The 16,727-nt window shown below is 38.0% G+C and overlaps 1 protein-coding gene across 2 annotated transcripts in view; it reads left to right on the forward strand.

Moving 5' to 3' along the window:
- The window catches only part of GRID2 (glutamate ionotropic receptor delta type subunit 2), a 2,834,743-nt gene that overhangs the window by 1,447,909 nt on the left and 1,370,107 nt on the right, over positions 1–16,727 (forward strand). For both annotated transcript variants that reach the window (XM_069238009.1, XM_069238018.1), the window contains exon 5: positions 12,803–12,856. In XM_069238009.1, coding sequence (XP_069094110.1) covers positions 12,803–12,856 — 54 coding nt within the window. The remainder of the gene's footprint in view (positions 1–12,802; positions 12,857–16,727) is intronic.

Raw genomic sequence — 16,727 nt, forward strand, 5'->3', positions numbered from 1 at the left:
GTAAATGGTTTAGTAATCATATATTTTAGTTATATTGCATGTGCAGGATGTTGGGTTTGTAGGGGTATAAATAACAATGAATTAATAAGTTATTATTAATTTTTTAATTGATTATTTATAATGCACATTATGTAATATTGATTTAGTTTAGTTACATTTTATTGTGGGTTGCTAAGTTTGTAGGCATATGGAGTGGGAAGTTAATTACATAATAAAAAGTTATAATAATTATCAATGCATTTTTAAATTTCTAATTGATTAGTACTAATTTATATTGTGTATTATTTATATTATTTAGTTATATTTTTGCTGTGGGCTTCTGGGTTCGTAGGAATGTAGAATGGAAATTCATTAATGGGTTAATCATTGAACAATTAACTATTATTATTAATTAATTATGTAATTGATTATCAATTATGTAATGTGTGTGACACATTTATTTTCATTATATTTTAGGTGTGGGTTGCTAGGTTTGTAGGGGTATAGGGTGAAAAGTTAATTAAGTAATAATTAAATGACCATTATTTTGTAATTGAAAATCAATTATTACATTGTTTATAAACTTTTGTAAACAGGATAATTGTTGTTTACTTTTTTACCATATATATTTTATGTTAAGTAACAATGTAGAGTTTTATTGCTTTTCAAAATGAATAGAGCTGTTCATATATGTAATGTGTTTAAAGAGTTGTAGTTTACCTAATGTTGTACAGAATGGAGAGGAAATAGTAAAGTTAACCCCTGCAAAGTCCAATGCTTTCCATACTGTTCCACATGCTGGAGTGGTAATAGGAAATTCAACTCTTCTGAAGTCCAACACTTTCCTTACTGTGGCATTTTTTGTAGTAGTAATAATGTATTTAACCTCTCCGCAGTTGTACAATTTATTTACTGTTGCATAAACTGTAGTTTGGATGGTATATCTATTATTCCCAGACCCATGTGTGTTTCCTAATATTTGTTAAATATAATTTTTAATATTATTTATATATGTTTAATTTTATAGTATTTGTTTATATTTGTATTTGTTTAAAAATGTTTACATTTTTTGTAAATGTGTTTTTTGTTATTTATATTTTTTTTTTATTGTATTTGTTTGATTTTTCAATATTTTGGAATGTAATTATATATATATATATATATATATATATATATATATATATAGTAGTACATTTAAATAATTAAACAAAAGAATAAGGACAAGACATCAATATTTTGGTAGACTTTTTTTGGGCATAATCTTTCTGTTGCCCAATATTGTTGATTCCAATATTATCAGGCTCATTACAAGTTTGGTGGTCCCAATGCCATGGCAGTGGAATTCCGCCCCCCACGATGTTCTTGCTGGTCTGATCAGTACAGTGCTAAGAGATACCACTCTGTCTCCCTTGTACCACATAGGGGTCTGACCAGTACCATCGGAATGCGCACTGCCTGCATAGCAGACAGTCTACTTTGTGATGGTGTTGGGCAGGGGAGCACCTGCACTGCCCACGACATGGCCCCTCTGTGGCCCCCCTGCCCTACCTTTTCACCAGCCTTTTCTTGGCAGGCTCCTTGGAATGAAAAGTCTGGAGGAAAGTGGGGTTGTAATCAGCATGGTGGCATGGAGTTCTTGATTTACTTTAAAAGATAACTACTGTGTTGCACATTTATTTATTGTGTTATGAGATTGTTGAGCTTGAGCACTCCCAGACTACCTCTTTGAAAATCCTGGGACAGCTGGCAATCACCGAAATGTGATCAATCAATATGATCAAACAATTAATAGAGATCTCCGAGGAAGAATATGATAAACATCGAAAAGAAGTTGATAATTTGACTCAACGAATAGAAGAAGCAAATTGGGGAGAAATTACAACAAAAAATTATGCCATCCTTAACAGTATTATAGATAGATATGAGGAAGACATAATACAGAGAAAGAACAGGAAGTTTCGAAGAGATCTTTATGATTATCAACACAGGAGAGTGTATACGTTTAGTAAGAAATATGACAACATAAAGGACCTGAACCTCTCTGTGGATCCAAAAATCAGTCATGACACTCCATCTTCATCTGAAGTTGAATCAACAGATGATTCCTTGAACTGCACTTTGACCAGGCCGCAAGTGAATTTTTTAGAGGAGGCAAGACGTTATCGCCTGGGAACCTTGCAAGATTCAAGAGGGAAACCACCAGATATTACTCAAGTAATCCCAAGTACTTCAGGCATACAAACCCGAGCCCGGAGCAAAACAACTTTACCTTGACCACAGAAAATTTGACTGTGAATTTCTCTGCTTATGAATTATCTACAACTGATAAATCTATTCTAAATCGGGGACTGTCTTTTTGTCCAACCCACTCTTGGGATATTATTCAAACCAAAATTGATATGTTTAAATTTATTTGACACCTTAAGCTTAAATCTTTTTTTCTTCTCTACCTACTTCTTCTAGCTCATTACCCTCTACATATTCTTCCCATGACATTACAGTTCAGGACTTATCTGATATATCTCTTCTTTGTAATCTTTCTAATAGTACGGAATCAGATATTACACCAACTGTTATTGCTAAAGAACTTGATCTAAATATCAGTCAATATGTGCCTTCTGATCTCTGTACTAAATCTACTTTTACTCCTGTTCTTCCGGCGGGCAACTCTATTGATCTGTTTTCAAAAGCAGTACTATGTGATCTAGATCGTGAGTTCAAACAATATTGTGCTCGTCGGAGATATTTACCATCCAATATTCAAAGTAAACAGGCTCAAGCACTTAAACAGTTAAGAACTAATAATAATATTATCATAAAAGAGGCAGACAAGGGTGGAAATATTGTGATTCTTAACACTGAAGATTACCTTAAGGAAGCCTACCGTCAACTTCAAGATACAACATGCTACAAAAAGCTCACACACAATCAAACAATAGAAATACAACAAAAACTGTTTGATTTGTTGGAACATTGGCATTCTCATCATATGCTATCTAGTTCTGAAAAAAACTCTCTTTTCCTTCAATTCCCAACTATTCCGACCTTGTATTTACTTCCTAAAATTCATAACACAGGACACCCACCAAAGGGAAGGCCAATTATCTCAGGAGTAAATTCTATATGTTCCAAATTGGGTTCCCTCATTGATAGAGATCTTCAACCTTTTATGATAAATCTATTTTCATATGTCAGAGATACTAAAGACATTTTGCAAAAACTTCAAGACATAGAGTGGCAACCAGACTTTTTTCTTGCAACCATTGATGTTGTTAGTCTTTACACGTCTATCCAACATAAAGATGGTCTTGAAGCAGTGAACAAATGCTTATCTACTAGATCAGTGGAACTTTTGACACGGAATACCATGATCCTGGATTTTCTTAAATTTAGCCTTGAAAACAACTATTTCCTTTTTGATGGCAATTTCTACTTACAGCTTAAAGGTACTGCGATGGGGGCAAAATTTGCTCCATCCTACGCATGCATCCTGATGGGAGCTGTGGAAAATTATTGGCTTTGGTCAGATCGTTCAGAACGTTTCATCAAACACATTATATTTTGGGTGCGTTCTATTGATGATATTTTGCTTATTTGGCAAGGTTCACAAGTTTTTCTTCAACAATTTATTCAGTCTCTTAAACCAAACCCTTGGGATATTGATGTAACTTATCATATCTCCAACTCCTCAATTGAGTATCTTGATCTTTTGATTTATGTTGAAGATAACAAACTTCAGACAAAGTTCTTTCGCAAAATGACATCAGCTAATTCAATTCTCCATGCCACTAGCTGCCATTCCTCCAGTACCATTAGAAATATACCGAAAGGAGAATTTAGACGAGCAACTGCACTAATATTTCCGACTATGACAACACATCTTTTGAAATGACTAAAAGATTAACATCAAGGGGGTACAATAAGGCCTCCCTAGATACTATTAGAGAAGAAGTAAGAAACATGGATCGGAATATACTGTTGAACACACCTAAAAAAACTAATAAGAACAACTTGATTCGTTTTATTACCACTTTTCATAATGGTCATAACTATATACGTAAATCACTTAGGAAATTCTGGTTCTTACTTTTGAACAACACTTCAATTAATCAATATATTACCAACTACCCCCAAATTGGCTTCAGGAGGGCACCTAACCTCCGGAATAAACTCTGCCCTTCTTTTCTTCAACCGAGACCTTTTACTACTTTCCTACCCTCAAAACCAAACGGCTTCTTTACCTGCAGCAAATGCTCTGTATGTAAATTGGGCCGTTCCAAATCTACAAGAGTTAATATCAATAATCACACTCACCAGATTTCAGATTTTATTAACTGTGCTAGTACTTATGTCATCTATGCATTTAGGTGTCCTTGTGATTTAACTTACATAGGTAGCACGATTCGTCCATTAAAAACTAGAATCCAGGAACACTTTCGGAATATACAAAAATCTGACATTCAAGCACCACTGGTTGATCATTTTAATTACTATCACTCACAACAATGTACTTTCACTTTCAGTGGTCTACAACGTATTCCACCTTCCCCGCGAGGTGGTAACAGGGCATTGCGACTACGTCAAGAAGAAAGTCGTCTTATTATCAAATATGATACAGTTAACACAGGCCTCAAAAAGATTATGAATGGCACTTTTGGTTACTGTAGAAAATAAGGCCGCTTTTTGGTTTCATAAATACACTGTCTTAATTTTTAGTTCTTTGTTATGACACAAAATAGTCAGTGCTCTCATTTTGCTATGGAAGTGTCTCCCAGACTGTAAAATTGTTTCAGACATATTTTCTCTTCGTCATTTAATGGTACTTTTTATTTATTATTTAATTTTTATTTTTTATTTCTTATTTTTCATTTTCATTCTCTTTTCTTTTATATTTATATGTTGGTTACCAGTCTCCAGTAAGATATTTCGAACTATTTCCCAGTCTGACTTTCCTTTCTATTCTGTTTTATATTCGTCTGTTTTTTAACTTTGTCTTATTTTCTTTATATTTATGCTACATGAGGTGGTGTGCCTGTTACAAAATATGACATAATAACGATGTATATTTTTCATGCTTACAATTGGAAGCTCTTACGATATGTTTTTTGATCGCATGCACTGTGTTAAATATGGCGGCCATCTTTTTTCCTCTCTTTGATATTGTTAGTAGTCCGTCGTTTGTTTCAACTTTGAAACAGAACGACGCTAGCCGATAAAAGTTTGTTTAGTGGGAGCGCGACGCTTAACGCGCCCGTCCCGGCTCCATAGGACCTCTCGCCCATGAAAATTGGCGTTTTTCGACAATAATAGAATCTTGAAGGTAAGGAGCGGTCTCTGCTTTACACGGAGATTCCGCCCTTTTTGTCCCATTTATCTCGTTAATTCAACCAACAAAATTTACTTTACTGTCAGCAAGGTAACATTTGAGATTCATGAATTTTATAAATATTGTAGACAAGCCTTAATGGCTTAAATTTAATTTGTATGTTTAATTAATCACTTTATGAGCATTACGATTTAAAATAGAAATGCTTCAATAACTGTCACAAAGTTGTCACACAATGTTATTAATTCAAATTATCAATGTATGTTTATCTTTATGATACATCTTGCTTAACCTAATCACTCTTCTACTTAGTGTCTCAGTAACTAGCTTCACTTTTAATATGTTTTCGGCACTGCCCCCCCCCTTTTTCCTTCTCATCTTCTCTTTGGGATTTAAGTACTAGATACCTTATCTTATTTTGTGAAATTATTCACAAATGACCAGCGCCTCTGTATCGGTTTCATCTACCGCACAATATTGGTGATTCCTTTCGCAGAATATTCTGCTTTCTTGTTCACATTTCGGTGACCTTTGAATCTCTATCGACATTTCTCTTCACTAATATTATCATTAGGTTTTTCCTTTGTTTTTCAGCCTTGAGAAAGCCCCGGCTTATAAAGCCAGAGAGGGCGAAACACGTGTTGGCTGCTTCTTTTCCTTTCATCTCGTATCATTATTTTGGATGTCGCTTTTACTAAAGGATAAAAAGTGATTTTTTCTTTTGAACGCTTGGAAGCAAATACAATGACATCAATAACAATGTAATAAACTTTGAATTTGATTGCTTAAAGAAATTTTGAGTGGGGCTTTACCTCTTTTTGATGGTGTATACTCTATTCTAGAGGACGTTTGGGTCCCTGTCCTCTGGTCAAGTCCCCTACCTTCTGAACAAATAAGGCATTTACACAGGAGAATAGTAATTTGGACCCTCTCCAATTTTTGGAGCCTTGCTTCAGCTGGCAATCACTATCACAGAGACATTGAAAGTTAAGTGCTGAAGAGGTTGTACTTGGCAGAGGTTGGGATTCAGTGGTCCCTGTTGGCACTGTGGCCCCAAAATGGGGTCTGACACAAGCTGGATCTCTGCTTTTACATTTTATTGCTTTCAGATATAATTAGATGTATTTGTCTTGTTGGTTCCAGTGAATTAATTCAAGGCTTCAGTGCATCCCCTCCATTTAGTAATAATACTTTTATTTTTTCAAAAATTAATGCCCCTAGAATATAATTGTTAATATTTTCACAGGTGACTTTGACTTACGTAAGGAATTGAGACAGGGATTTCAAATCAATGTTCGTTTACATAAGAAGTAGAATTCTGTAATCTCGGAATTGCTTGTGGTGCTACTGAAGAGAATAGAGTATGAGGGTGACCATATTTACTTTTAGAACATTGGATCACTGAGAAATGTATTTATGACTGTGGAGTGACTTGGGATTTTCAAAGGGCAGTGCAATGCTTGTCTTTCTCTTTCTTCCATTTGCATCAAAAGCACTTTAACCTCACTATTGTGAAATGTTTTAATATCACTACAGCCATTCTGCCTCAGACTACACTAATGGTACTTACCATGATTATAGGCCCTCATCTGCTGCTCTGGCCTATTATCCACAATCAGGGACTGTAACAACCGTTATACCCCTCAGCAGTTAGCTATATGCCTATAATATATGATTCTCAGTGTTATTACAGGAGCAATGAATATTAACCATGAGCCAGCCATAACAAAGTGATTTGGCATTTGAAAAAACCTGCAAATCACTAAATGGCAGGGTTTGTAACCACTAAATCAATTTTAATTATGTTCCAAACACACTTTGTGATTTGAAAATGTTTTTCAGAATATCAAATGGGTTTAGAAATTCTTATCAATTCGCTATTTGGAAAGGACGTGTTTTGGGAGTTCCTTCCAATTGCAAACTGGTGATAAATGTCTGAATGGGATATGATCATAGCTCTGGCTGCAAAACATTGATGTTACCATCTCCCAGGTTGACTTGGTAACTGATTCACAAATGTGAAGTAGTTCCCATTAGACTTCCTCCTCTTTGGGAATCACAGTGCAACTTTGGAGGAGTAGGGAAAGTTTGGATGACCAATGCCAACTCTCACTGATGTTTTTCAAAATGGAAAACTTGTTTTTAAAAACAACTGTCCTGTTTCCTTTAAAGTAATTGAGGTCCTGTGGAGGCCAGCATCCCTATCATTGCAGACAATCACAGTCACAGATTGGGATCTACCTAATGAATAGTAATTAGGCAGGTCATTCTGTAACCCTTCCCCCCCTCCCCCCAGATTTCTTTTTTTTTTAACTGGCCTACTCGTATATAGGTTGGTTCGCTACATAAAATAATGGTCACAAAAAGTTGGTACACAATTTGCGGCCACATTTTTCTGACCAGTGTGTTAATACATCTAACCTCATATACCAGAACAGGTAATATTAGGGATGGCAGTGTCATAAGGGACCTAGCTGGGACAGTCTCTAATGCAGTGCTTCCCAAACATTTTTTAAAACCACAACCCAATTTTTAAAACAGCAAACTTTTACCACCCACCTAGCTTTAATGGACATAAGGAAGGTGATTTTTTTAATGTAAGTAAAGCATCATGTGGTAACGCACTGTCATTTGCAGACAGTACATTTTTAATTGAAATGGCCAATAAATTTGTCCTGACATACAGTGCAATATAGTTTTACCAATAAAACAATATTGCACACAAACGATAATGAGTAGAAATTGGATTTCAGTGAATATTTATAATTTGTTCATCATCATGGGCCAGGTTTCTCAATATTTGATGATGCACAATGTAGCAAGAGAACCTGCTGCACAGCATCAAATGATGAGAGCAGGAATGTGTGTATATTTTCAAACATATGGTGCATTCCTGCTATCTGCGCTGAAGCATTGTGTGCTGCCTAGCACCAATCCAGGACCCTTTGATGGTGGTGCAAGTGTGCTTACGTTGCGGGCAGTATTGCAGGACACCTTCTTCCACAAAAACAATCCTTAGAGGCTAAATGCAGCACTTTTGGAAAGAGTAATAAATTAGGAGAAATAAAGCTAATTCTCCTTGTTGTGCCTTAATCAGGAAGGTGTACAATTCTGACATATTCCTATGTTAATTTGCCCTGGTAAATCTGGGAATGCACCAAATTACATGGATGGATGTTTGTGAACATCCTCCATTTTCCACCCATTGAACATCTCCCCAGTGCAGAGTACCATAAGCCAGCAACTTTCTCTGCCTTGTGTTACTCCAGATTTACCATGCTGGGACCATGCAAGGTGGCTTTACGTAGCTTAGTACATAAGACTTAAGGATTACGTTGTGCCTGTATGACTCGGTGTGATGCAAGGACAACATAATCCTTTGATAAAACTGGCCCCATTTGTCTTGATTAGTTTTGATCCTACTAAAATCTTTGTTTCGTTCACACTTCAGAATTAAACAAATATGCGATCCATTTATGCTTTCCCAACTGCTGAATGAGTACACTTCATTTACAGGTATTTACAATTTGTTGTGAGTTACCAAAAAATATATCCTACAGCATTTCTTTTCACACTTCTTCTACCCAAAGATTGCCACATAGTTCACTTTGCTTTTCATTTCTCTGTCTGCAAAATGAGAAGTTTATGAACAACAACACCCATGTTAAAGAAAATAAGGAGTTATTTGTCAGAAGACATAGCCTGATATTTTACCTCTATCTTTGAGGAACAGCAAATGTAACAAAATAAATAGAGAATTTACAGGCATCTTTATTTACTGCATGGACTTTCGCAACCCACCAACAATCAGCTTGCGACTCACCAGTGGGTCGCGACCACAGTTTATGAAACACTGCTGTAAGGTAATTTAGTAGTGGAATGAGGGATGTAGGTGAAGCATCTTAGAGCAAGATGTACTAAACGATTTTGCAGTCACAAAGGTTCTGATTCACAAAATTTGAGTGATTTTGACAGCAAAATGGGTAATTATTTTGAACAAATCAGTACAATGTTATTGACTCTTTCAATGGGACTGCAATCTTTCAGTGCCATCCAAGGATACAACATTGTGACAGCTCAACTGAACGCACACAGATCACTGCGGGGTTGGCAGTAATCCCATAATTTGGTAGGTGTTAGTGCTTCTAGGGTGGCAGAGGTCATAGGCAGGCCATCCGCCAGGGTTGCAATCAGGTATTTTATACGCGGTATTATCATTGTATATGCCTAGCATTAAAATACTAAAATTTATGACACAGACATCGGCATGGATCAAATGTTATCAGTTATTGGTTTATGATTATATGATTCTCCGATAAAAAGTTAAAAAACAATAACGCTGTAGATATGAGTGTGAGGAAATATGCCCCTGGGTTCTAAATGGCTTAAACACCAGGTTCTTGCACGTGCAGTAAAATCATCAATTCATTCATGTATTTATTAATGGTATTTATGCAGGCAATATACCCAGGCCATGGAGATAACAGGATATGTTTTCTCCCTAACAAGTGTGAAAAATGTGAACTGTCCTAAAACATCTTAACATGCAAAATCAACAATGCTGGGTGAAACAAAGTTCCAGCGACAAAGTCATTCATCATAATAGATAAAAACAGAAATATTTTTGTTGTTGTTGCATGAAGAGCCTTAGGATGAGATGCAATTAGATCAGTCATGAGAGAGTAGGGAAAAGATGGTCTTTAATTTTGTCATTTTAGTACAATGTGTGGTGTGAAGTGGTGAGTAGCTGTTAGCATGGCAATGGTTAGTATATTGGGCATTGTGTTGAGAAATGCAATTCCTAGACAATGCTGGGATAGGGCGAGGGTGTCACTTGACATCTAGAACCTCGTTGTGATGTGGAGGGTTATTGTTTCCTAGAGAAGTCTATAGCCCGTATGATATATAGTTGGAATGTTTAGAGCTACATTTTCAATGGAAAATAATGCCTCAAACATAAAACTCAGATTTTGAGGTCATGGGGCTGATTCACAGAAGTACATTAGGATAAGAAGTAGTATTACATAAGTAATCTTTTATGTACTTCTGCTTGCCTTTGGGAACTGGCCATGAAATTACCAGCTCCCCATTGGCAAAAGAGCAAAGAAGGCAGAGTCTTTTCTACTTTTGCAAACTCTATCGGAATATCCCTTGAATATTTCTGTTTTATTCCCATTTTAAATATTCTGGGGCAATTCACATAGGTATTAAAAATATGTGAAAGAGTACTACACAAGCACTACTTTAGGTTCTTCAACATACCTTTGTAAACAGGTCTCATGTTCACAAAATTGAGGAGGCACCTACAGGATTTATATGCCTGGAAGGAGCATGCTTGACAGAGCTCATAGAGCTCCACATTGTAAATATTACCCCTGTAGACCCCACTACACAGTTTTCAGTGGTGCCTACTGAACTATCACAGTGGGAGGTCCTAAGGTCATCAGTCGCCATGACCTAAGTGCCATTTGAGTTCCAAAGCTGGGTCATCTCTTCCGCTACTGGGTTTAATATATGCTCCCCTTGCCCCAGTAGAGCTCTTCAACAGGTTCTAGCACTAACAGTTTAAAATAATGGCAGCTGGAACAAAATATTTACCCATCAGAAACCAGTGACAATGTTGGTGTCTGAGCTTTTCTGGTCTGAAATGGCTGACAGGAGGAACACCAGTGTCAGCTACTAAAAGTTATTTAACACTTGTATGTGGAGTCAGCTTGTTTACAAACCAAATTTTGCAACAGCCTTGTGAACCTCAGTTATATATAAATTTGGGGCCAAATGTAGGAAATGTAGGAAACAGTTTGCGACTCGCAAACGGCAAAAATTGCTGTTTGCGAGTCGCAAACCGGAGTTTCCTATGCAGACATGCATTTTGCGAGTCGGGACCGACTCGCAAAATGCATTTTCGACTCGCAAATAGGAAGGGGTGTTCCCTTCCTATTTGCGATTCGCAGTGGTATGCAATTCCATTTGCGACCGCGTACGCGGTCGCAAATGGAGTTGCAGTTACCATCCACTTGAAGTGGATGGTAACCCACTCGCAAATTGGAAGGGGTCCCCATGGGACCCCTTCCCCTTTGTGAATGGACCCCAAAATATTTTTTCAGGGACCACTACCTGCCCTGAAAAAATTCCAAAACAAAAGGTTTCGGATTTTTTTTTAAGTGCAGCTCGTTTTCCTTTAAGGAAAACGGGCTACACTTAAACAAAAAAAAAACTGCTTTATTGACAAGCAGTCACGAACATGGTGGTCTGCTGACTACAGCAGGCCTCCATGTCAGTGAGTGCCCATAGTCGCTATGGGGCCGCAATTTGCGACCCACCTCATTAATATTAATGAGGTGGGTCTTTGCGACCCCATAGTCTGAGACACCGTTCTGCCTAGCAAATTGCGAGTTGCAATTTGCGAGTCGCTCCGACTCGCAAATTGCAAGTCGCAATTTGCTTGGTACCTACATCTGGCCCTTGGCTCCTTAAACCCTGCTTGCCACATTTCACACATTTCTCAGGAGCTACCAAATAGATTTACCTGGCATTTGGAAAAGCGCCGAGAAGAAACTGTTCTTTTTGAAAATGACAAATCCAATATCATTCCGGCATTCCGGCATTTTAATGTGTAGCCCAAAAACTCTTTGGGAATTTACTAAGGAAAAACGATGTCTATGACACCTAACACAGCTTTAAACGCTATGCAAAATGTGAATTACATTGATTATTTGTAACGTTTTGTATACATTTCTGAGACGTCACCGATGATATTAGCAAAACATAAACTGTTTTTGATAATTGAGCTATCCAAAACTGCAGAGATGATCTGACAGCCTCGGTAAAGTACACACAGACACACACGCTTGTGCCAAACACACACACACACAGTAAAACAGTGAGGGAATTGTACTAAAATGCCCACACGCACATTTGTCACTACACTACAGTCCCATGTTGCTAATAGAGGAAAACGAAATTGACACGATGAAACAACCATTTAGTGCCCATAGATTACATGTTACAATGGCTTTATAAAGGCAACAACTCTTTTAATACTCACAAGACCTCTTTCATGAAATTTCACTTAGCACGAAAAGAGATGTGAAGAGTGAAACATGCTATGTATTACCACTGTTAAAGGAACCATCATGTCTGATTCAGGAATGGCCCCCACAAATATTCAACAGATGCAATTAATACCACCTTACACTCGTGAACGTTGTATTAAATTTATATTTTTCTTTTCTTTCAGAATATTTTTACAATGATGTGTGTACTTTTTTGTACATTTTCAGAAAAATGTTTTCGTATTTAATTATTTAGTCAAGCAAGAATGCAAATTCTAGTGCAGCACAGTACTTCGCATTGCAAAAGGTTATCCATTCTCACCTGAATTACAATGTTCTTTCAAAACATGTGGTTCATGTTTGCAGCTCAGGGAGCACATCAATTCTCTTTTATTTTGCATTTCTTACTAAGCTGAATAATGGCCTGTCCTCTCTGTTGCAGGTCGTGGAGACTAATTTGGTTGCAGTAGACTGTCACTGGATCATTATAAATGAGGTAACTGTCAATACTACATTGTTTTCAAGCATTAATCTTATTTTCATAAATGTAAGCTGTGTTCACATTGATCTTGACTTGTAACGCTGGAAGCAGCTGCGTTGTGTAGTCAGCAGGATGGCATACATATCTATTCATCATCCTCTCACTCTACTCCTCATTCAGATTCAGAAACAGATGTTGCAAGGATTTGCAGAGTGTTTTAGACTACACAATCACATCTAATAATTATTGTTAATTTTACAAAAGACGTCCTAAAGAAAACTGCCTAATTTAATGACACTGTAGATGCAATACATCAATGTTGGGTGCTGGGACCCATTTTGACAACCAGTGCTAAACTTCACATGGCGCAAACAGAAGGAACCTGCAATCTCTTCATTCATGTTGGTCTCATTCTCACATAATAGGAATTTCCCTGGTTAGAGAAAAAAATAAGCAAGGTGACATAATGGAGGTATATTGAGCATTTTATGTAATTAACATAAATGCTAGAAATGATGGAGGCCACCAGTGTCACAAAAACCTTGTCAGGACTTGCTTTTGATCAAACTATGTGCTGCAATGTTTTGATGCACTTTCAGGAACACGCATTGCCGTAAATGAGAATACTTTTCATCATACCCTAAATATGAAAGACAATATAGTCTAATTTTACCTTATAGAAATGTATAGAATAGACTGCAGTTAAGCTCTTTCATAAGGACATTTCAATAATGAAGTTTTGTATTTATACCACTCCCAAAAAGGCTGATGGTGTTTTAATATCTTCATTTTATAACATTGGATCTGCTTATCCACCATGCTGAATGCAAATGTGCTGTATAAAGGAGAAGGCTTTTTGCAAAGCTTTTCTAACTAGTATTAATAACACTGCACAATTGTGTGACACAGACGCACATGCTCTGAACGTAGCTTGTGACATGGGTGAAATTCTTCCTAGTATTAACTAAGCTCAGATGATTTTCATAAATAATATGAACAAATACTTTACCTTCCAGAAAAACATAAATAAAAACCTGTCGATAGCTGGATCACTACAGGCATGCTTTTTTGCATATGTATCAATATTGAACCCATCTAACCTTGAGGCACGTTGTTAGAATGTAGGGCCTCAATGCAAAATGAAACCAGAACAGAACCCCAGACTTTTTAATAACTTATTAAAGATCTACTAGGACACTGGTTCCACACCTTTTGACTTCTGTGGAGCCACTTGATCATTAATGGAATCCTGAGAGCCTCACACTCAATCATTATTGAAATCCAGAAACCCACACTTAGGGTCTCATTATCATCCATTTCAACATCTGGGAATGATGCAGTTTTTAAAGACGGCTATAAGGTCAGTTTCCTGTTAACAGTTATTCAGAGGTGTAGATATATTCATTGCTAGTTAGCAGTAAATCATAAGCTATTGATGGTAAGAAACTGGTTTTAGCATCTTCGGAAGTTGCCTAGTGGCAGATCGTTAGATAATTTCATATCCATTTAATTTAGAAGGAGAGGCCCTGTATATGCTCTGGAACAGATCTTTTTACAAATGAATTTCTGAATTTAACACAAATCTGATGGACTGGGATGGAGCACATAGCCCCCTCCCCTGAGTAATATTGGGCCTGGGGACCTCATCACCTGTGGACTGGCCACTACATGGTAGGTGCCCTGGAGCACACCAATGGCACCCACTGGCTTGTTCTTGGATGCCGTGGGGGGAGTCCCAATGCCACTGCGACCTCAGCCTGCTCTCCGCCTCCTGAAGGAGCAAACATTGCTCCTGCCGAGAAGGAGAAGCTTTAAATGCTGCTCTCTGCAGTCAGGAGCAATATTTTCATCTGTTTCTCTTTAGTGCTGGCAGGAAACAGATTTAAAGTCTGCTCCCAGGGGGCAGGAGCATTTACCATGCTCTAGCCTGCTGGGAATGGACTTACGGTTTGCTTTCAGTTGGGGGGAGCTGTCAAATAGCTCCTGCCAAGCGAGATCAAACAGCTGGGCCCTAAGGCTGGGTATCTCTGGACATAGGGAGCTGGCCCAGGGTCATTAATGGCTCCAGGAGTGGGTCCCCTCCTATTGAATTGCACAGCTGTTGCCAGGGAAGGTGGACTTCGGAGGGAGACATGTTTTCTTCCTCCCCATTCTTTAAAACTGCCTTATCCCATAGAGGTGGTGATCCCTGGGGCTGACAATGGCTCAGGAGGGGTCTGTGTGGCACCCCTCCCCAATATCTTAAGGAGCCTTGCCCGGTGAGGTCGTGGCCCCAGGAGGGCGGATCACTTGGTCCAGTTCTTTAAAATGGCCTTGCCCCAGGGAGGTGTGGCCCCCAGGGCAAAAATGGGTCCAAGAGGGGGTTGGATGGCTCCCATTCCCCTATATATTATACAGCCTTGCCCCAGGGACATATTGGTCTCAGGTATTGACCTGGGAAGGAGGGCCAAGCACACCCCCCTCTACGAGTTCTATAAATCAGTACACTCCTCAACACCTGACCCACCTGTGGGGCATTAAGAAAACATCCGGCAAGCTGTAGTTTTTTTTTTTTTTTTTTTTTTTATCTTACCAGATTCTCATAGCCTCCCAGATTTCATCGTAGAATATTTAAAAAAAAAAAACAATTTAGGGCCAGGCCTAGGGGGTCAGGGTATTTCTAGCCTGCCCCTTTGTTGATTTTGTAATGTCTTTTTCTTAGCACTCGGCTGAGTCCGAGCCCCAAAATGGCTGTCAGCACTTCGTTATTGAAGTGCTGGCCGCAAATAAAATCTCAGATCAGCGGAGGATTTGCATTCCAGGATATCTGTAATTTTTTTTTTCTTCAATATCTCCAAAACTACTCAACGGATTCACACCAAATCACAAAAAGATATCTTTCTGGACCATGGTCTGGCTTTCCACCACATTTGGTGTAGTTCCATTCAGCGGTTCGGGCTGTAGTCATATCCAAAAGTCATGTGAGAAATTGCACAGGAAAAACATGCTTTGAGATACCCTTTTTTCTCGCCCCTGCTTTATGGATTACTCTGAAACTTCCCAGACAGCAGCTGCAGTGACCAGGACACTAGTTTGTAAAATTTTGTGAAGATTCTTCAAACAGTGCCAAAGTTCTTAGCAAAACAGTAAATGCTTTTTCTATAGAAACTAGGTCATAACTACAACTACCTACTGCCTACCACCAGTAGGTAATGTATAGTAGGTATATATATATATATATCAAGCAAACAAATTGCCTTTGTTTTGTTCGATCTACAAATGCATTGATCCACCACGGGCATCAGTGCGACCCCCAGAGTAAACTCACAAAGGAGCCATAGATCTGAAACATTTTCCCCAAAAAATATACCCACTGAATCTATCCCCACAGTGTGCACCGCTGAAGGGTGAATGCAGGTGCTGGCTGTGCGTGGCTGTGGTTGTATTAACATGCTTTAATCAGATATTACTTTACATTAAAAAAACATAGAAATTCACAGAAAAAAACTAAATTTACAGGGACATTGTACCCATGTAAAACCATATAAATTCAGCAGTTATAGTTGTAGTTAGGCTTATCTGAAGAAACTATACCTCATGCCAAAAAGTTACTTTGGGCAACTAGTGATAGTTTCTTAACATAAGTATAAGTATAACCTATAACAGCTGAATTTCTATAGTTCTACGGCCAAGCCCCACTGTGCATGACCTAAGGTTGTGCGTGGTGTGGCGTTGGATGGTTTTAGGTGGTTGGTTGCAGAGCCTGGCCACAGGACAGTCCCCGTGGTTAGCCCCGGCCGCCCATGACCGAAGGCAGTGCGCGGCATTGGTTGGATTAACATATAATAATTCAAATGACTTTAAGTTAAAAAGACATAGAAATTTATTGAAAAAAACAAAGGTTACA

This window comes from Pleurodeles waltl, chromosome 1_2 (assembly GCF_031143425.1).
Source record: "Pleurodeles waltl isolate 20211129_DDA chromosome 1_2, aPleWal1.hap1.20221129, whole genome shotgun sequence".
Lineage (NCBI taxonomy): Eukaryota > Metazoa > Chordata > Amphibia > Caudata > Salamandridae > Pleurodeles > Pleurodeles waltl.